This window comes from Etheostoma spectabile, chromosome 9 (genome assembly GCF_008692095.1).
Source record: "Etheostoma spectabile isolate EspeVRDwgs_2016 chromosome 9, UIUC_Espe_1.0, whole genome shotgun sequence".
NCBI classification, from domain to species: Eukaryota; Metazoa; Chordata; class Actinopteri; order Perciformes; family Percidae; genus Etheostoma; species Etheostoma spectabile.
This window is the reverse complement of record NC_045741.1, coordinates 36,081,278-36,102,526: the sequence shown is the minus strand read 5'-3', so window position 1 is coordinate 36,102,526 and position 21,249 is coordinate 36,081,278. Positions and strand designations below refer to the sequence as shown.

The window sequence follows — 21,249 nt, the reverse complement described above, 5'->3', positions numbered from 1 at the left end:
GTGTGTGTGTGTGTGTGTGTGTGTGTGTGTGTGTGTGTGTTGTGTGTGTGTGTGTGTGTGTGTGTCAGGCAGCACTAATGACTTGTGACTGAGTGGGAAAACAAGGGAGGAGCAACCAGAGTGGACCTGGGTGTTACGGCAGCAGCAGCAGCATTATTAAAGGAAGTCCTCCCCGGGTCCCCGCCAGCAGCCTGCAGCCAGTTTGGGCTCCAGACTTCCAGTGAAGAGCCAACATTTGATCGGAGAAGAGCCGCTGGAGAGGGAAGCTGCGCGGTTCCGGTCTGCTCTTCACGGCCCGGAAACTCGACAAGGACCGAGAAGGAAGAAAAGCAGCTGAAAGAACCATGTTTCCCTTCATGTTTCTCCTTCTCCTGGTTCCACATGTGCTGTTGTCCTCGACACGTAAGTACCCAACTTTAGTCAACTGACAGACAGACAGAGACAACCGTGTGGACATCTCCGTGTTTCTGTCGGTGTAGACCTCAGTGTGGTAGGGGGGGGCTATACTGTATGTGTAACTTAAAGCAGCAGAGTTGCAGATGGGGTCAGTGTTTTCCAGAGTGAACTGCTACATGGAGGCTCCAAAAAAAAGAGTTTTATACAAACTTTACAAATTCAGCACAAAGTTTACCTGCCCAGGTGCTATCACCCCACCAATAATAATCATATTAGGCAGCCAGAAGGTGGATTTTAAAGAATTTCCAGTGCTTATTAGGAGGATGATCCTCTTTCACAGTATATGTCATTTTATATTTCAATATCGATATATTGACCTAGTACATTTTTATGGAAAATTAATAAAGTGTTAATGGTTAAAATCACCAAATGGGAATATCAGCTTTTAAGAAATGTTATGAATTGAATACCTGTCAATTCAAGACATTTAATTAAAATTCCCAAAAATGTATATTGTGTTAAAATGATATACAAATTACAGTCTGACCTAGAGGATTTATTTAGACCATAGCTATATGACAGTTTAAGTTTAACTCTCTCTCGAGTTTAAGTTTCTGATAATAATTCCTTAATTCTTTTTTTTTTAAAGATTATTTTTTATTGGGCATTTTAGACCTTTATTGACAGGACAGATGAAGACATGAAAGATGAGAGAGAGAGGGAATGACATGCTGCAAAATGTCCCGCTCAGTACTACTTTTACAATGATAAATGAACTTCTCAGTTCTCTCTGGTGGACAAATTACGTTATAGAGACACTTTCTGGATGAAATTATGTCTGTACCAAAACCCTAAAAAATATCTTTTGATTTTTTTGTTTTTTTATAAATGACATGCAAAAAACCCAATGTCAGCTGATAAATTTGAGGTCTACTTCAAATAAAAACCAAATTGGGCCCAAAAGGACCTAATCCCTAAAAATTTTGTGGGGAAACTAACCCCTGGTATCAAGTTTGGAAAAATCTCTGACTTTTTACAAATATATATTTAAAATATATAAATCTATACACACAAAAAGCTCTAAAAAATCCATTGGGGTTTTCAACCCCTTTTGGTTTTTTTTTCTATTTCCCCAAAATTTGTTTGAATACATTTTATTAATTTAAAAATTTAAAATATTTTGATGGGCCTCTGGCCCGTTAAAATAGAAAAATATTTAAAACCCAAAAAAATTAATTTTTTTAAAATGCATTTTTTTTTTTTTAGCATGGTCAAAAAACTACCCAAAAAACAATGTAAGGGAAAAATGTTAAGGTTTGTTTTTTTGGGGGTTTTTTATATCGGAATATCCAAGTGTTTAATCACCAAATATTTGTATTATTATTGGCTTTTTACAATCATTTATCGGTCGGGCTCTCAATAATATTCAAAGTTATTATCATGCAGACATTTCTGATGTTAAGACTGAGAAAATGATCTGCAAGTAGCTTCTATATGTGTGATGAAAAAACATGTCAAACACATGCATGTTGTTTTTCTCATGTATATTTCATACCCGTCATGTTTTGTATTGAATCCCACTCACTGAGGCCCAGAGGTCCCCCCTCACTCTTCCTCTACATGAAGATACAGTTTGGATCTCTGTACGCTTGGCTTCATAGTCGTTGCTACTTCATCCAGTGAGGCTGGAAACAGTGCAGTGGCACATATGTTGGAAAGCTTGTCCACCACCCACCTGGAGCACAGTTAATGAAACTAACCTCTACACATTAACCCTCATATCTCTGAGAAAAAGAAGCCCAGTGGTAACATTCAAACAGAGCAGAGGGTTTCTCATGAGCATCAATCATAAAGGCAAACTTCAAGTCTAAGAGGGGTTGTGGTATGGAAAAGCATTCAAGGATTTGACCGACAAACCAGGGTGACCTTTCTGACCGATCCTACTTTCTCGGCTCCATAAATCCACTTCATTACTTGGTCATAAATATATGCTGAGCTTCTGCTCTGTTGTGGTGCAATGCTGCTGCTGCTGCTGCCTCACAAAAACACAACGTTTTATTACGGTTGGAAAGAGATTTGGACACACTGTGTCCAACTTCAACAGCTGCGTGGGACCTAATGCGTATGTTATTAAAGAGGGTCAAATCAATGGAAATTAAATGATAAAAGGGGGCCAAAACCCTAAAATGTGTGTGTGTGTATTAAATTAATATCTTTGGATTTTGGACATTTGCTGGGACAAAAAGTAATTTGAAGTAATCATCACCTTGGGCTCTGGGAATTTGTGAGCGACATTTTTTACTAATGGAATTCAATGAAAACATGACATGAAGAAAAGTAAATGTGCGTTACAAGAGAAAGAAAGGTAATATTATGTACACGTGTTTCCACCATCCAGATGAAGCAGTGATCTCCCCTCAGGATCCCGTCCTGCATATCGGCTCCAGTCTAACAGCCACGTGCACGCTGGGCCCCGAGCTCGGCCTCCACGCCAGCACATTGTACTGGACACTGAACGGGATAAGTGTGTCCAGCAGCACGTACAGCGTGTTGAGCCCTGACACCCTGAGCATCACCCTTCACAACCTCAACGGCTCCCAGCAGCAATCTGGAGACAACCTCGTGTGTCACGGAGCAGATGGACACGTCCTGGCTGGTTCGTGTCTCTATGTGGGCAGTAAGTGGAGGCTTCTCTGGATGTGCAGAGTCATTTATGGAAATGTCTCATTGAAATGCACTTGGGCTTAGAAGGCTGGCTGTCAGGCTGGCACACAGCTTTTAGGAGACAGAATGACTTTAATAAAAAAAAAAAAAAAAAAAAAGATGTAGTGAGTTTGGTCTTATAGTCTTTTTGAGCACAACCACAATTACTATGGTGGTGTTAATATCTGAGGACACACAAACCCTGTAAATGAATATGTTTTTGAACTTGGTAGATTAATAGATGTTCTTTTTATTGAGACGTGAAATTAAAATTGAGTTATAAAATCCTTAAAATAAAGATAGTTTCCTTCTCAACTGGTATTATCACACCACCTTATAAATAACTCAATAATTCTTAACAAACAGTCGGAGCTTCTTTAAGACAACATTGCTCTCCTTTTGGGGGACCTAAACTGTCTGTTATAAACTCTGGTTTTATTGTTAGTTCCACATGAAATCCTTTTTGATTTAGAATTTGTCTGTAATGACATCAGTAGCATAACCAGCTTTTTTTAGTGCATTGGCCTTGTGTTTTCTTTCTTGTAAATTTCCGAATGAAATAAGATTAACACTAAGTAGGCTTAGCATATTCACTATTTATTCAACACCACTTTATTTTTTATTAACTTCATTTCAACATCTTGTTTCTTTAAAATGTGTTTTTTCATTGTTCTTTTTTTCCCTCCAGGGCCTCCAGAAAAGCCAGTCAATTTAACGTGTTGGTCCCACAACACCAAGGACTTGAGCTGCAAGTGGAGCCCGGGGGGGCTGGGTGAGACCCACATCCAAACCAAATACACCCTCAAGTACAAATTGAGGTGAGCGCCCCAGACCTGCTGCAGCTCTCAGGTGATCACCTCGACACCCGACACCACTCAGGTAGACTAGCAACAAATGCATTAGTGCCGCGTACAGTTCCTCATCTGCACCGCGCGCTGCGTTTAGAGGCTGCACTGTGTCGCTCTGCTCGTGTGCTGTTACACTCAGTCTGCCTCTTCAGAAAGCTACTTCATTTTGGTCATTGTTTGTTTCTGTCCAGGTGGTACGGCCGAGAGAAGGAGTGTGAAGTGTACAACACAGGGAAGCAGCGTTACTCCTGCTACATCCCCCGCAACCTCGCACTCTTCACGCCGTACGAGATCTGGGTGGAGGCAGGCAATCAGCTGGGGTCTGCTACCTCTGACATCACCATGCTGGACATCCTCGATGTAGGTGGGTAAGCAAAGGCTTTGAGGACGTCTGAAGTTGTAGAGCTTAAATAATATAGCTATTTTTTTTCCTGTCTTGTCCTTTCCTTTCTTGTCCTTTCATGTCTTTTCCTTTCCTGTCTTATCCTTTCGTTCCTGTCTTTTCCATGTGTTTGTCTGCATATGGCTAACATACTTCTCTATGGGAGAGGGGGATTCATTTTTATAGTTCGCTCCCTTGGTAATGGGTTATGGGTTCAGGCTGCAACTCTCAAAGAAATGGTTTTGTTGGACAAGTTAACCGCACATCCGATGCCTCTGTGGTATAGGCCTCACAGGTTTCTCAGCGAGAAATTTCAGTTATATTGTACGAGCGATAGGGGGTACATCTCCCATTTTCTGTTGTTCCTGTGTTGTGGCCTCCGGCGAGCGCCACATTTTGAAAGCAGTGTTGATTGCCCGTGACTGGGCATCCTCTCCCTCCATTCGTCCTCACTTCACACTGAGGAACAGAGAAGTTGGAGCTGTGAGTGGGTTGGAGGAGTGTTGCCATATGTATGATGTATTGCACTGCCTCAATAACAGAAACAATGAGCTGGGAGTATATTTGTTCTGGCTTGGTTTCTCTTTTCTCCCTTGAGCTGAATGCGTTAGAACAAATGAAGCTGAAAAACAGCGTCACGCACCAGTAGTGTAGGATGTCTAAAGCAGGAAACACTTTTACAAGTTCTTTAATAAGTTCCTTTCTTTGTCTCTCGTGCTGCCATCCCCTTTATCTTTCCCTCCGTCTTCCTCTCCTTCAAAGCCCTTGATTTGTTTGCAACCTTTATTGCAGCAGATAAAATGTTCCGTTTAATACTGACTGAGGGAACAGGAAGTTCAGACTGACCTAAACCAAAGCTCTGTACATATGGTGACTGTCCAAAGTCACCATGTGTAGAAGTCATTCCCTTGCCATCTGGAACTGTCATGTTTAAGTAGAAGTAGGATTTTGTTTTATAAATTATTCTCTCTCTAATAGATTAATTTATTTGTATTTCTTTCACTCACAGCTGGCAAATATTCAATCAATGTATGCATATATTGATTACATTTTGTTAGGACTATCGCCCCGCACAGAGCTGGAGAAAGCTATTCTATACTGTAAGGCAGCGGTTCCCAAACTTTTTAGGCAACGCACCCTCTTCTACATCCTGACCGGGTTGATGCACCCTCAATCTTTTTTTTGATCTTTTCTTTTTATGGCCAAATTAAAGTAAGGGGCTTTTGACTCACATTGGCATTGTTTGTGTTCAGGTGGCAATGTAGATAAGAGGCCTTCGTACAGCTGTTAGCCAGAACCTCACTGCACACCACACACTGTGGCTCTGGGCAGTCTGCATCGCCAGTCCAAGTGAAGCCCAGACCCGAATAACTTTCATCATATTTCCTTTGTTTTCTTCCAGTCTGCTTCCCACTCTTCTTGCCTCTTTTCCCTACTTGCCTGGATGATAAGCATATGTCCTCTTGATTTGTCGGTGCTCTCCGATCCTCCTTTTTCTGCATCTCTCCATTTACCTCACCTCCGATTCCTTGGTCTCTCTCTCTCTCTTTCTCTGTCCTCTTTCATGACTTGTCCCACCTGACAGTTTCCTTGATTTTAGCCAGCTGTGCATATTTGCGGAAAAAAACAACTAGTGGGCATAAATAGGTAACGTTAAAGCTAGTAATGGTACGCTACACGTACGTTACGTAAAGACAGGCTGACTGAAGTGCATTGTAGGTACATTTATTAAAATGTAAGTTTTTGTTCATTTAAAATTTATAACGTTTTTGATTGGTCAAAATGGAAGCAGCAGTGGCAAAGATACCCAGACTAGTAAGCTCCAAAACCACTGGAACCTACACTTCCCATAATGCTCATGTTTCTGAACTGATCCGATGTCATGCTGAGGTAAACCTGAAGGCATTAATAATGTTTAAACGGATAGAGAGCCATTTTAAGCTAGAAAACAATATTTGATCACATGCATGCAATTATTGTCTTTTTCTTCATAAGTATTTCATTTTGCTAAGTGACCTTTTTTTGTTTTCAAGAAAGATCAGTCAGTTAGAGAGGAGAAATTAGAAAGACTATAATAAAAAGAAAACAAGAATTAAAAAAGACCAGTCACCGTAACAAAGATGTGAGAATAATAATAATAATAATACAAACCACCGCTTTGCCCCTTAGCGTCACATTCAGACACGCAGTTTAACCGACACACAGCATGAAACTCTGCAATGTGGCACGTTCCCACCGAGGTGTGGGTGTGTTTATTCGTGCTTTAGAACATAACCGCTGTGAAACAATCAGAAGATAACCTTTTTCTTCCTCTGATTCACTGCTTTGTTCAGCGCTCCTTCTCTTCATTCACTCCCTAGCTCGCTTGACCATGCTGCTCTCTCTCTCTTTCTCTGGCTGTTGAGCCGGGGAGGAGGGGCTACCTTTGAATGCTATATGGTTACCAACAATGGGCCACACTTACTACATATTATACCTTTCAAATATGAGACAGATGGCAGTTTGCTGGCTCAGCACTGATCATCCTCACCATGAAGAACGCTATCGGTGTTTACAGTACAATATTCACTGTAGGTTTCATCTCTCTCTCGAGGTCATTCAGGCCTCTTGTACCTTTACCCTGACTACTGAACATCTGCTGCATGCAAACCTTTGAACAATTGTCCTTGTTCGTGCAGTGACCACCGACCCTCCTGCCAACGTGCAGGTGAGTCGTGTCGGCGACCTCGAGGACCAGCTGACAGTCCGCTGGGCCAGCCCCCCCGAGCTCAAGGACATTCTGTTTCAGGCCAAATATCAGATACGCTACAGGCTGGAGGACAGCAGTGAATGGAAGGTGGTCTCCACACACACACACACACACACACACACACACACACACACACACACACACACACACACACACACACACACACACACACACACACACACACACACACACACACACACAGTAGCTATGACACCTCTGAGGCAGCTGTGAAAATATTAGATGTGCGGCATCGACTGATCCATTAAACGATGAACATAAAACTCGCTCCTGCTGCATCTCCAGCCTCCTGCGCGTGCTTTCATTACAAACTTGCAAACGTCTTGTGTAAAAACCTTGACTGCTGCCTGGTTCTTTGCTGGTTCTTTTTAACTTTCTGGCTTTCATCCAGAAGTGCAGAAGTGAAGCTTTTAGAAACATTTACATTCTTTTAAACTGCTTCTTTGTTTTTTTTCCCCAGAGCTTCTTTATGTTCTTTTCTCTGTTGTGTGGGTACATACAATATGTCTTTAAATAAGAGGATTAATATCAACACTACATTATATGTGCTATAGGCAAATTTAGAATAGATGCAACCGCGTACGCGCATGCACGCACTCACGCACACACACACCACAACCTCACAAACACACTTGGCGTGGCTGCAAAAAGGGGGGGAAGCTCTTGTGGAGCAACCAAACAAGCGACAGAGAGAACTATAGAGCTGCTGGTCACAGCTAAAAAATAACAACAGTGATAAAAGATGTAGCAAATATCTCCGTTTAGTTGGAGTTGAGAAGGATTTTGACTGTTTTTATTACATCCTCTCTGTCATTTTGTTCCCTCTCTCAGGTGGTGGATGATGTCGGTAACCAGACGTCATGTCGGCTCGCAGGCCTCCAGCCCGGGACCGTCTATTTTGTCCAGGTGAGGTGCAATCCAGTGGGCATCTATGGCTCCAGGAAGCCCGGCATCTGGAGTGACTGGAGCCATCCGGCTGCCGCCTCTACACCCAGCAGTGGTGAGCACATTGCAGAGGAACTTTTAGTACAAGACCGAATTACCAAAATGGTGCCTCATGTTTTAAATGGCTTTTAAATGCTTCTCAAACATCTGCGATGCCCGCAAATCTTGACCGTTCGTTCTAATAATCAACCTTTCATTGCCAATTGAAGCCAGAAAAAACAATGTCCTTATCCCTGTTTCAACATCCTGAACAAGTAGATCCAAACCGCATGTGACCCAGGAGAAACCAAACATCAATAGGCTAGATACCTTGATAGAGATCTCCCAGCAGAGGATTAGACGAACTGCAAAGAGCCAGGGGGACATTTTGATAGATTTTGGTTGTCGGCTTCAAAGATTGATCAAGTTAAAAAGCTGGCTGTCTGTCGTCGCAGCACACACAGGGCCTATAAAGCTTGAGTAGAAGCAGCGGGAGCAGATAATGAGTTACATAGGTCATGCGGTATTTAGTCCCTAGAGGGAGGAAGTTGTTATCGGGCTCTGTATTTTGCCAAAAAGAATCGATTGTAGCAGACTTACGACTCTCCTCCCCAAAAATAGAAATATGGTAAATCACCGCCACAGTTTAGGACATTACACTGAGTAACATTTCTTTTATATGAAACTGTGTACATCAGGTTTTGTGAAATTTAAGCAACATGAATCATCATAAATGTTCATTGAGCGACAGCATTTTTTTTACCAGAAGACTCTTAAGTAGAGAGAGGTGAGCTACTGTAAATGTTTCTTTATTTAATAATACACCAGAGCATTATCTTAGGGTTTGGTACTGATGTTAAATAAGTATTATTTCTATCCTACTAAAAACTAAGCTCAGGTATGTTGTGATCAATATTTCCGTCTGGACCAAAGGGCTGGCCTGACTGACTGACAGACCCGCTGTGCCTGTTAGCATGGCTAAAAAATTATTTAAATTTACCGTATTTTACCAGGTTCACTGTCAGGGCTTATTTCCAGAGAGGTGTTGTGTTAGAAAAAAGAAACAATTATAGGACATTTGAATATGAACCATGTCAGTCACATTTATGTTGACACATCAAGCAGATGGTGCAGGATTAGCCTCTACAGCACCTTGCACTAACACTTGTCCTAACTATAACCTTGACGCTGTTCTCTCGTTCTCCCCCCCCCCCCCTCTCTCCTACCTCTGCCTTTCTTCACTCCCACTCTCTCCCTCCCTGCCTCTCCCAGAGCGGCTGCAGAGCGGCTCCTGCGATCCTAAGCCTGGCGAGCAGAACTCCACCCTGCGGCGGGAACTCAAGCAGTTCTTCGGCTGGGTCCGCAAGCACGTATCCGGCTGCAGCGGGATGTCAATCAAACTGTACGATCAGTGGAGGGTGTGGCTGCAGAAGTCGCACAAAACGCGCAACCAGGTAGGTAAGCAGATAATCTCTCGCTTTTCATTATCTCTCCTGACACACACACAGACACACACACACAGACAGACACACAGCTGCATTTAAGTCCTGAACTGAATTTCTGACCCTGCCTTTTTTATACCATGTGGTCAGCATATTTACAAACACAAAGAGGACTGATTTCTCTTGAACTGATTGGCTCGGGGAAGTTTCAGTCTGTACTTTATGATCAGGTAAAATGTGCGGTTATGACTTTATTCTGAGCTTGAAAGCAGACGCACTCATACATATTACATATTTTAACGATGTGGACTTGATCTTCCGCTGATGACCACAACACAGAGCAATGAGCATGTAAATGCAATTCACAGCGCACGTGTTATGTGTTTCTTTTGTTTTCTCTTGGCATAAGGAGCCCCTTTGACTAAAATAACTCGGGCCAAATGGCACGCAGAGACCCGGCATCATCTGTGCATTTACAGTACGTGACTTTGTGAGGAGTTGAGATCATTGGCCACATCCTCTGCTGCTCAGTCCTTGAACTCACAAAACTCTCACCCCACCTGACTCAGTTAGCTCAGCAGTCTCTGGGTATTTGTGCTTAAGAGGGGCACACGCTGTGGCCTGAATAATGTCTTTGTTCGCAAACCGTGACAGGTTCTCATTGATTACCTTGAGAGAAAGGTATCAGGGAGCTGGGAGCGATACGCAGAGAATAAGAAGACAATGCGAAGAAAGACAAAGCGAGGACGACAGAGAAGCGGTAGCCAGTCAGAGCAATAATTGTGATGATTGTAAATGACACGTTTTTTCCCGTGGAATTATCCCAGCGTGAACCATCTGCTTTTTGTCTTTTCAGATTCTACAAGACAGTAATTCATAGCAGCACCGCTCAGCACCACTGTGGTGTTTAATTCCAGAACAGCATCAAGAAACTGACGGATAAGTGGCCCCGAGGGTCCCAGCTGTGTGAGCGATACTGCAGTGTTTGGTCATACCGCCTTAACTTGAGTTTAAAGGGCCCGAGTGGAAGATAACTGCAGTGAGACAATTCAGCCTTTTTCTGCCATTTCCGCTGGCCAAATCTGTTAGCTCTGTTTGCACTGACACAAATGTTACAGCCTTCAGCAACTGTACTTTTATTCCAGGGGGGTGTTACTACTTAATGTAGTGCAAGTATTTGATGAGACTTTGATGTTAATTTATACTAAAGCAATGGTAGTAACATGAGGCAACTGGGAACAAAATGTACAAAACATCCCAAACCTTACTTTTCCAGGTCAAGAAACGTTTTGCGAAGTATGTTTGTAGAGCTGTGGTTTTCTCCAGGCTAATCTGAATATGTGAGATTTTTATTGTTTTGGTCATTAGGATAATTTTCCTCTACATCTAATTCCTTGGAATAGGGTTTAAATAAAAAATGCCCTTAACAATTTTTTAATTAATCTGCAATAGTTTCCTTTTTAATCCTTTTACTATGAATTTTTGAATTGTGAAAAATACTATTTACCCCTTTTTAAGAAGTGACCCCTTTAGATTTTTTTTCTAAGAAACTTTCCCCCCAAACCCAAAAAATTTCCCTTTTTTTGTTTCCTTTAAGAAAAACAAACAAAAAATACTTTATTTCCAAATGCTAATTTTTTGTTTCACCTTTTGTTCAGTGAAAACAAAAGTAAAAATCAAATTTGAACCCTTTCAACGTAATTAGACATCAAGTGGAAGCTCCCAAAAAAAATGTCTTAAAAACCCTTATATTCTTCAATATTCCTGACGGTGTTGTAAAAAGGCCTTACTAACTGTAATATTTATTTTCTGTTCTACCTTTTTTTGAAAAATTTTCATACGGGCTATATTTTTTTAACTTTCTTTCAAGTTTTAAGTTATTTCTTTTACTGCCCATACAAAATTTTGGGTTTTTACCAAGATATAAAAAAACCACTTTGATCTAATGTTTTAAAAATTTATCTTGGGTTTAAAAGTGGAAATTTTTTATTTTAAATTTAAATTTACAAAATTATTCTTAAAAAAACAGAAAATTTCCAATAAAAATCCCTTGGGTGTATGGACCGTAATTTTATTTTTTTTGAGTACCCTTTTTACTCAGATTTTTTTTTTAGCTCCGAAAAAAAAAATACTGAGTTAATGAATAAAACGTAAAAAAATCAAATTTTTCTTAGGAAAATTTCTTTTTTAAATTTCTTTAAAAAACAAAATTTTTCAATTAAAAAAAAATACAGGGCCAACCTCCGGGGATTTTTAACCCCTTTTAAAGGAGTACCATTTTTTTCACAATTTTTTTCTTTCTTTTTTTTGCTGAGTGTGGGATTAACCCAAAACCCCTGACAGATAAAACACAGGGGCCAGAAGTTTAAAGGTCCCCAGGGGGAGTTAAAACCCGCAGCGGGGAGCAGGTGGAGCCATTTGGGGGATCGATAAGTTCAGCCGACGAGTCCAAGATGGAAGTTGCAGCAGAGCCAATCTATCAGCTCTGCCGTCTGGTGATGTGAGAGGGCGGCTGCAGGCCTCCTGGGAGCCGCCTGTCAATCACACTCCTCAGAGTCATACTTAAAGTCCTGCATGATCTCACTCAGAACCTCTTTGTTCTTGATGATCCTGGAAAAACACATTAGTTAAGTAACACATTTTTTTCTAAAGAATAGCCTGTTAAATGAGGAAATAAACGGGAAGTTGTGCAGCTGACAGCAGGTTGATAGTGAGTGAGTGGCTGGGTCAGCAGGGAGCGAACGCAGTAAACTGGGGGGTGGTAATAGCTGCTCTTACTCGTGCTTGATCTCCTGAATCTGTTCTTGACAGTCTTCGTCCTCCGGGTGATCCTGGGCCCGCTGCCTGGCCAGCTGCAGCTTGGCTGTCTGTTGAGAAGGCACATCAGATAAGATTTATGCAAACCATTTATCAACGGGGGACGGAGGGGAGACAGATGAACTATAAGATAATAGAAGCTTTATGACGTTACTGGCAGAAAGGACGTTGAGTTAATACTAAAGGACTTCACACAAAAAGTGCTACACATCACCTCTGAACACTAGATGTGTGAACATGTGGACATGTGGAAAGCACTGAGGCGCAACATTTTAACACCAGCCTCAAACTGTCTAACGAGCGTCACAGACAGACTGCAGCTATCATGTCACGGACTTGAATCAGAACCCAAATGTTCCCATCTGAAGCATCTGCAGTCTTCATTCTTAAATGGTGTTTGCTTTCAGACATTTATGACTTGAGCAGCCAGCATATTAACAACCACTGAATCCTTAACATGACAGTGGTGAAATGAGAGAAAGAGGATGAAATGTTTTGAATAAGTCTGCCTCCTTGTGGTAAAACACTGGAATTATATCAAACACACAAAACTTATGCACTGGTAGTAGAACTGCATTACATGACAAATACTAAAGGATTGAAATAAAGGTTATACAGCAATACTAATATTGAATAACAGTAAAAACAAAATTATACAAAGAATTTGCAAAGGAAAAAAAATAAATGAATCCTCCATTACATACAGTAGATTAAATGAAACAGCATCTACATATTACTAAATAAATCAAAATGCAAATTGCGAGAAAAAAAATTCTGAATTTAGCTATTTGATGTATTTAATTTCACAGTTGGATTTTAATTTCTTTACTTATGAACCCCCTTTTAATATATATATATTTTTTAAATCATTTTCTTCTTATTTAAATATCAATCTAATAATTTTCCTCTCAACCATTTGCTTGTCTCTTGATCTGAACTATGATGTTTGTGTATACTTATCATTAGTCTGTATTTCCTTGGGCTGCGCCAAGTCCCAGACACAGCGGCTCTGCAAAATATTCTCTGAGAGATACTTATTTCAGAGGAACACTTGCACCCCGAAAAGAAAACGCCACAAACAATAATAAAATAACTGTTCAATCAATACAGGAGCATCAGCTATTTAAATAGCTGGATACATGGCTATATGTAATTAGTTCTTACCAGTGTATCGCTGAGTGTACTTGGTCCATAGCAATCCTCTCCAATTGGTCCAAAAACATCCCAGTTAGATATATAGTAAATACCGTAAACAGATTATTTGTTAATCTTAAAAATTATTTCCTGAACAAACCAAGCTGGTCTGCCATGTTGCACCATCCAAATCTTCTTAAAACATGCCACTTTCAGCGTGTAGCTTGCGCGAAGTCTGTTGTGGTTTTCCGAAGCGAACGGAGTTTGAGAACGGCAACACACAGAGATCAGATGTCAGGCAATTATCCTGGAAATGTCCTTCCGTTGATCCAGACTAGCCTGCTGATTATATAACCTTCACCTTCTATATGTAGGTCAACCTGTGTACTTGTTCATTTTATTTGATGTTGATTTTCTTGGCTTTTACACTGCTTGCTGTCTGGATTTAGTTTTAAAAAGTAAATAAAAAACATACAGCAAGTGGTTACATACCAGTTCAAGTTTCTGCTTCTCTTTGCTCTGCAGCTTTTCAATGTGCTCAGAAAGAGCTGGCCTGTCAAACTCCTGGTGCAGCTTTTCTTTGATCTCCAGCACTTCCTTGGAAATGCCGCAGAAGGCCTGTGTTATCTCATGGACCAGCTGCCTGTAGTGGTCGAAGTCATAATGGGGCCCTGTCCTCAAGTAGGCCTCATGTCCTCTGGAAGGCAGAAAACACCACAAATAAAAGTGAGGAGTACAATTTAAATTTCTATGATTATGTTCCTGAAATCAAGGACAATGCTCCTTGGAGACGGGAGGAAATGTGATTCTAATTTTACAATATTTTAACAACAGTGTGGTAGGGTCATAACTAGATTTAAACTTACTCTTCAAAGAGCTGATACGTCTCTACCCGCTCAGCCTGCAGCTGATAAAACCTCTGGATCAGGGCTTTAAAGTCTGTGGGGACCTACAGGGATCAAATCACATTAAAGAACGGTAACCTATAGCATGCAGAGAGAATTACCACAATATGAAGGCATCCAAGCAGGATAATGATGATAATAATAATAATATTAACACTGTCGTCGTCGTCACTTACATCAATCAGAAAAACATATGAAAAAATGTAGTTCAGCTATATGTTGTTAAAGCTTTTCCAATATTTGTATCCATATTATGAATTTATATGTTTTGGCTTTTTAACAGACTAAGAAAGCCCTTTTTTCAGTTAGAACTATCATATGGCGTGGTTTATGACATTATGGGCTAAAGTCTCAATAAAAACCCTACATTATTGAATACTGTATGTCACTATGGTCATGCTAATAAAGCTTATTTGAATTTGAATTGATATCATTTTGAATAACGTTACATTGTGCTCGACTGGTTATAATTAGTGTTTATGAAGAGAAAATAAAATGAAAGCTTGTGAGAAGAAAGTTACAGGTGACAAGCAGAGCATTAACCCTGACAGCAAACGCTACAACTTGAGCTAAATTAGCCAACTTAACACTAGCTTTGGTTAGCTTAGCACATGTGGAAGTAACGTTGCTAGTTTTGAGGCTCTCACACATTTAACTGTAGTATAAAATGTCAGATACTCACCATTGTAACCTGGTAGAGAATTCTGTCGCTGGGTGTCCACAGTTTATATCAGCGACATGGTTATATTTCATAAATGCCGGACGTAGTTTGACTGCTGTATGTGAATCAGCAGCCTGCCTGGCTTGCCACACGGAAATGATGATGTAGCGCATCGGATGTTTTCAAAATAAAAGTTATCGTACATAAAACAGACTTTCACAGTTTCTTAGCCAACAAGAGAAATACTTTTTCTTTCACAAGCGACTACAGTGTAAAAGTTATAATTGTCTGTTTACACTCTTTGATTTAGTACTACATTTATAATGACATCTTCCTGTGAAATGATACTGAACCTTATTTTTTTCCAGTCTATGTGCCGAACCTTTGCTGCCACAAGGACTGTTTTTGTCCATTAACCCTACACCCATGCATTAACCCATAGCAGCTTGAAAGTTAAAAAGCATAACACAGGTCATCACAGAAGATGAATTTACAATGTTTAGTGCATAAAAAGAGTGTAGGGCCATCCTGTGTTGGTTGGCTTTGCATTTTCCAGCAGTCTAACAACCCATTGTTTATTGTGTTGACTGCCATTAAAAAAGTCCTTAAGGTGCTTAGGTTTTTTTTTACCTTCTACAACTCCATGATAATAATGCACTGGGACAACTAATTGACCCTGTGGTAAATTTGTTCGTGCAAGACAGTTTTATTGTGAAAGGGGTCAAAACGCCTTTTGCATCTGACTGCCACTAACCAATCAAATGGTTCTCTACAAAATAAGAAACACCCCATCTCTTTCTATTTCATTACAGTGTGTATTATTAAAATGTATTAACAATAAGAGATGGAATGATGTTTTATAACCCCAATATTTGGGCTAAATAATCACAAAAATCGTTCCTGAGTTTCAGCAAAGATCCACCTGTTGCTTTATCTTACAGACCCATTCAACAGAATTACAGCCCATCGACCAGGGCTTATGTGGGCATTGTCTGCTCTGTTTTTATGCGATTAGAAAGCATTATTCCAATATGGAGGAAAGAGGTCGCAAAGCTACTACTGTGCAGACGCGGGCACTCCCACGCCTTCAGTCTCCCTCTGCCGTTCATTGGTCCATTTAGCATCTTCAGCACCACGCAGGCTGAACAGCGACACACAGCCGCGCAGCTCTCATCAAATGAGGATGCCGAGCGGCCCAATTCACGGTTAATATGATTACCGTTTCTCTGATATTTTGTAGCCATAATGTCAATGTTTCATCAGTCTATAGCCTAACATATGTTGACAGTCGGTTTATTTGCAGCTCATTGTCTCCCCCGATTTGATCGGGAAAGACCAGCCTGTGTCGTTAACTCTGCAGGAGGAAGCTGTTTTTCCCAATCACAAATGCTCGGACTCCAAGGTTTTGCGTGTTTCACCGGGTTTCCCTCCCGTCGAGGCGACAGGCATGACGGACAGTAACGCCGCCGCTCAGGTTCTAGGCAGCAGCAGCAGCAGCAGCAGCAGCATCTCACGCACAGTGGCGCGTCAACAAGCCTCGAAGCCCGACCACAGGGTCCCCCTGCCTGCGCCCCGGTGTCCGCCGGTCCCCGGACGCCTGTTGTGACATGACAGCTCGGGGAAGGAAGAAGAGGATCAAAGGTTACATGCAGGGGTCCAAGCAGGAGTGCAGACGGCTCGGATCCTCGAGGAGAGGGCACACGGAAACAGACAGTGTGCACTGTTTGAGTGGAGAGGATACAATCATACCTGAATCAAAAATTCATGTGACACTTTATTAATCCCTGCAGGGTGTTTCTCTTGTGGCTTGCAGCCTCCAGAGAGGTCAGAGCACGGGGTTAGCCACTGAGCAGCGCCCCTGGAGCGGGTCGATGTGCCCATGCATCAGCGAAGCAGGTGCCTGCTGACACAGGGGGCTTGAACCTGGATCCTGGTCTCACTGGACCCAGCGGCCCCGCCTGTTGTGATCCCACTGAAGCCTTATTGTGATTCTGATTCGGGCCTACAGCGTGGTAGCACCCACATTTGCCTTACAGTTTCATCTGATGCACGGCCTCATAGTGTTGACACTGGTCGAGTCCCGGTCAGCAGTGCTGTTCCCCAGGCCTGGCAGGCTCACTTGGCTGCTCCTGACCATCACCTTCACGTGCACAGCCATGGGTTGCATCCAGAGTATCGCCTGTAACAAGTCTCGCATTAAACGGGAGAACATAGTGGTGTACGACCTGTCCGCCACCATAGACCACTGCCCGACTGTCATTGAGGAGAACTCGCCCATAGTGCTTAGGTACAAGACGCCCTATTTCAAAGCCTCGGCGCGGATTGTGATGCCCCCCATTGCTCGCAATGAGACATGGGTGGTGGGCTGGATCCAGGCGTGCACCCAGATGGAGTTTTACAACACCTATGGAGACGTCGGCATGTGAGTTCACACCTCTGTCACCTGCGTCCTCATTACACCCTTGTGACGTGTTTTTAGGTACAAAAAAAGAGCCTGCGTGCATACTTGTACACTATGTACCTTTAATAACGTGTTGATGCATGTGCACCCCACTGAGTTGCATAGAGGAGCATTTGTGCACGCAGCAGGTTAACTGTGCTTGTCAACCTCCTTCATTCAAACGCCCACCGACAGATTCTGTTCCTGTGACTCTGGCACCTAAATAGAAAAGCTGCTATTAGAGGAACAGTTGATGCTCTCACACTCAAATTGTGACCACGGAGAAATGTCCTCCCCCATGCCCTCAACCAACACACACACACACACACACACACACACACACACACACACACACACACACACACACACACACACACACCACACACACACACACACCACACACACACAACACACACACTTTTATCTGAGAGCATGTGTGAGGGGGTGTTTAATCCTGCTGGGTTTAGGAGTGGGAGATTGGGGTTTATGGTGGAATTAGGATTGGCCATATAAGCACAACAAATAGATGGAAGGGGGACACCAGATGACAAAAACTGTTTGGCACAACAAAGAGATGAGATAATCCACTGACATACTGAACCCCATGTAGCAATTACAGGCGGCTTTTGTAGTCTCATTGCAAGATTGTGTCTGGATGAAGAATTTTAAAGCCTTTCTGAGGCTTATTTTCCTTGTTAACTAAATTTCACAACTTTTCACACTTCCGATAACACGAGTATGCCAGCAATCCCTTATCCAAATGTGAATAAAAGAGTTACCTAATCACCACAATGCAAAACAGTGGAACTGCTATCACTTCTTAATTGATTGGTGGCTCATTTACTGTTTCTTGATGTAAAACTAGACACTAATGATAATTTTCTGTCAATTTTTATTATTTCAATAATCATTTGGTCTAAAAAAATAAATAAATGTACAATGTTTTTTTTTTTACAATTTCCCAGAACCCCAAATAACATCTTGAAATTGCTTCATGTGACAAAACAAGTCTTATTTTCAGTTGCGAAACTCACAAAATGCACATGTTTATCTGTAGGTCCAACCATGAGAATGTATCTGCAGATTGTGTGTGTAAAACATTACTGATTGGGCTTTTAAAAAAACATCTTAACCGCAGTTGAAGATCTGTTTCTGCTGACCTTAAGTAGTTTACATTCTCACCTTGCTGCAGTAATGGAGAAGTGTACTGTGCTGTAAGCTGCAGTATATCTGGCTTCGGTCACACAGACAATAAGTGTCAGTAGGATTAAAGTCATTGTCGGTTTTGGTCTTTTGTTGATGGTAATGAAAATAAAGAATATCACCAAACTTATTCCTTGAACTGAATGGTACACAGTTACCCAGAAAACTTGTGTTTCCAGTTTCATACGGTCTGTCTCCTTTCAGGTCGAGCTGGGAGCTGCCTCAGCTACGAGAAGGCCTGGTGAGGGCCATCAGCGACTCAGACGGTGTGAGTTACCCCTGGTATGGAAACACAACAGAGACTGTCACCATTGTGGGCCCCACCTCTAAGCCATCCCGCTTCATCGTTAGCATGAATGACAATTTTTATCCCAGCGTTACCTGGGCTGTGCCGGTCAGTGAATCCAACACGCCCTTACTGACTAACATCAAAAGGGACCAGAGCTTCACCACCTGGCTGGTGGCGCTCAACACCACGTCCAAGGAAAAGATCTTGCTCCACACCATCAAGTGGAGGATGAAGGTCGATATCGCAGTGGATCCGTCCCTGCCTCTGGGCTCCAGGGCCAGGCTGGTGGGCCGGGTGCACCAGGACCAGCCGCGGGTGCTGACCCGCATGGAGCCCATCACTGCTAACGCCATGGGGAGGCCCAACGCCAACGACGCCCAGGTTCTGATGTGGAGGCCAAGAAGAGGGCCTCCGCTTGTTGTCATACCACCCAAGTAGAGCGTTGAGAGCATCTGATTGGCCATTAGTTACACCACATCATAGTGCGTCACTTCATTGAAACGGCATAAATGATAATCAGACTAACCAGACAAACTTAAGATCTATAAGCAGGCTGAGACTTGTGCCAATGGCGCAAATCAGAGTTGCAGTTTTTTTTGTGTGTAAAGTAACGAGGGGACAACTGCCTTAATTTCCCCACCGCTGCCTTTGACGATCAATAAAGTATGGTGGTCTCCACTTCTGGTGCTGTTGAGCTGTTGGGCATCCAGGCCTTCACTGCAGCCCAGCACAACTGAGCAAAGCTAACTTTGAAATCCGCCGTTAGTACTGGGATGTAACTCAAGCCTGTATTGTAGCTACTCAGTCCCAGAAAGAAATGATCGAGCCTAAACACAGGCCCTGTTCAAAAAAAGGTTCTTCAGTGCTGTGTAAGCGTGCAACCAAGGAAAGGGGATAGTGTTTGTGTGCCATACAACACTGCTGCGGGGTGTATTCATTACGGACAGAGAGAACTATAATATTAACTGAAATGTTACAGGATGATGTGCAGCCATGTATATTGTGCGTTTTCTATAACGGAGACCCAGGGTTGGGTCCAGGCTTGCTGCTTTGTCACACCAGACTGCCTCTTTCACACTCACACTCACGCTCACACATGGGCCTCATTCATGGTTATGCTACAGGGAGGGGCATTTTTCAAGATGATTTATAAACAGAAAGATTGTCCAAGAAACATGCATCCTTAGAGCTACTTTGCTTTTTTACATATTCACAGAAAACGTAGAAATCACAGCTTTTGGATTTCATGATATGCACACAATTTGTGCATTGAGAAGAATCTTACATGAAGCCCTGCAGCTGGTTTTTTGCTTTTCAATCACAAATGGCCAGTTCATCCAAGCTGCAGAGCTTCTCCCTCCCTGCCTTTTGAAAGCCAGTGATGCCTGTGTTGACGACAGCCTCCAACAGTAAAGAAACATTGTCTTTCCCCTGTCCCATCTAATCAGGTTTGGGAGGTGAAAAAGCAAGGTGACTTTATTTTACAATTAATTAAATGAGTCTGCCTTCAGTGGCTGTAAGAGGACAAACAGAGCTAGAACACATCTTTAAGAGCAAAGATTGTAGTGAAAGAGAACTGTATTTACACAAGAAGACTTAAAGCATCGGTTCACCTGAATCACAAAGAAAATATTTAGCCATGCAGAGTTTTTCGGATTTTATTTGTCCAAGTTTGGAAATATCATATTGTGAGATTTGCGTCTTGCAACCAATACAATGGAGATGAATGAAATGTCTTTAGTGATCAAAGCTTTGACAAAACTGCATTCAAGCAGCATGTGAGCAGCTCTGAGGCTGTAGTTAAAGTATATGCCAGCATGCTCTCAGTGACAATGCTAACATGCTGATGTTTAGCAAGTATGTTTAACATGTTAATTATCTTTGTTTTTGCTAGTAACAATTGCTAATTTGAACAAAGTACAGCCAAGGCTGATGGTAATGTCTTTTTTTTTTTTGCAGGTATTTGGTCATAAGCACAGTAGCGGACAAATGGAGGTTTGGACTTTTAGTAGAAAAGTCAGTTAATAAAGTAAGTAGTTCAGTAATTCAAAAAATTATCCTCTGGGCACCATAAAAATCTCACCACCCATATAGTAATCTATACTTTATATAAGCACCAAATATGTCAAACCTATAGTGGAGCTAGAGGAAGACTTACCAAATAATTAGGACATATTGTCTAGGAACTCTGAATATACTGTGTGTACAGAATATTGTGGAAATCCATCAGTAGTTGTAGAGATATTTCATTAGGGACCAAAGTGGTGGACCGACTGACCGATACTCCCACCAAGATTCAACAGCAATATGTCTTTCCAAAAACAGTGTCTCGGTTACT

General features: G+C 41.9%; 3 protein-coding genes across 4 annotated transcripts; 2 read left to right on the top strand and 1 right to left on the bottom strand.

Annotated features, from left to right (window-relative positions):
- The first annotated feature begins 107 nt into the window (after nucleotides 1-107).
- Nucleotides 108-11,374, top strand: crlf1b (cytokine receptor-like factor 1b). 2 transcript variants are annotated; one of them, XM_032524820.1, is made up of 8 exons: nucleotides 108-402; nucleotides 2,795-3,073; nucleotides 3,788-3,917; nucleotides 4,139-4,311; nucleotides 7,008-7,165; nucleotides 7,928-8,096; nucleotides 9,293-9,478; nucleotides 10,319-11,373. In XM_032524820.1, exons 1-8 carry the CDS (start codon nucleotides 345-347, stop codon nucleotides 10,333-10,335), a joined length of 1,170 nt encoding a protein of 389 aa, XP_032380711.1. In that variant the 5' UTR covers nucleotides 108-344; the 3' UTR covers nucleotides 10,336-11,373. The 2 variants fall into 2 exon arrangements, with proteins under 2 accessions (XP_032380711.1, XP_032380712.1); XM_032524821.1 differs by having other exon boundaries at nucleotides 243-402; nucleotides 9,293-9,474; nucleotides 10,319-11,374.
- A 414-nt stretch (nucleotides 11,375-11,788) lies between these two features.
- rex1bd (required for excision 1-B domain containing) lies at nucleotides 11,789-15,150 on the bottom strand. Its single transcript, XM_032524845.1, has 5 exons — nucleotides 15,001-15,150; nucleotides 14,280-14,362; nucleotides 13,906-14,110; nucleotides 12,241-12,329; nucleotides 11,789-12,072 (listed from the first exon to the last, which is right to left on the bottom strand). The coding sequence occupies exons 1-5, from the start codon at nucleotides 15,001-15,003 to the stop codon at nucleotides 12,000-12,002; spliced, it is 453 nt and encodes a 150-aa protein (XP_032380736.1). The 5' UTR covers nucleotides 15,004-15,150; the 3' UTR covers nucleotides 11,789-11,999.
- Nucleotides 15,151-15,662: 512 nt separating this feature from the next.
- fam78bb (family with sequence similarity 78 member Bb) lies at nucleotides 15,663-20,487 on the top strand. The gene is made up of 2 exons (XM_032524832.1): nucleotides 15,663-17,401; nucleotides 18,827-20,487. The coding sequence occupies exons 1-2, from the start codon at nucleotides 17,025-17,027 to the stop codon at nucleotides 19,347-19,349; spliced, it is 900 nt and encodes a 299-aa protein (XP_032380723.1). The 5' UTR covers nucleotides 15,663-17,024; the 3' UTR covers nucleotides 19,350-20,487.
- The last annotated feature ends 762 nt before the right edge of the window (nucleotides 20,488-21,249 follow it).

Excerpts from the sequence above, each read along its gene's own strand:
- crlf1b (XM_032524821.1), top strand. The coding sequence starts at position 345 with ATGTTTCCCTTCATGTTTCTCCTTCTCCTGGTTCCACATGTGCTGTTG. Across the intron at positions 7,166-7,927 it reads AGGACAGCAGTGAATGGAAG|GTGGTGGATGATGTCGGTAA; the intron begins GTGGTCTCCACA and ends TCCCTCTCTCAG. Across the intron at positions 9,475-10,318 it reads CGCACAAAACGCGCAACCAG|ATTCTACAAGACAGTAATTC; the intron begins GTAGGTAAGCAG and ends TTGTCTTTTCAG.
- rex1bd (XM_032524845.1), bottom strand. Across the intron at positions 12,330-13,905 it reads AGAAGCAGAAACTTGAACTG|ACAGCCAAGCTGCAGCTGGC; the intron begins GTATGTAACCAC and ends CCTTCTCAACAG. Across the intron at positions 12,073-12,240 it reads ATTCAGGAGATCAAGCACGA|GATCATCAAGAACAAAGAGG; the intron begins GTAAGAGCAGCT and ends GTGTTTTTCCAG.
- fam78bb (XM_032524832.1), top strand. The coding sequence starts at position 17,025 with ATGCACGGCCTCATAGTGTTGACACTGGTCGAGTCCCGGTCAGCAGTG. Across the intron at positions 17,402-18,826 it reads ACCTATGGAGACGTCGGCAT|GTCGAGCTGGGAGCTGCCTC; the intron begins GTGAGTTCACAC and ends GTCTCCTTTCAG.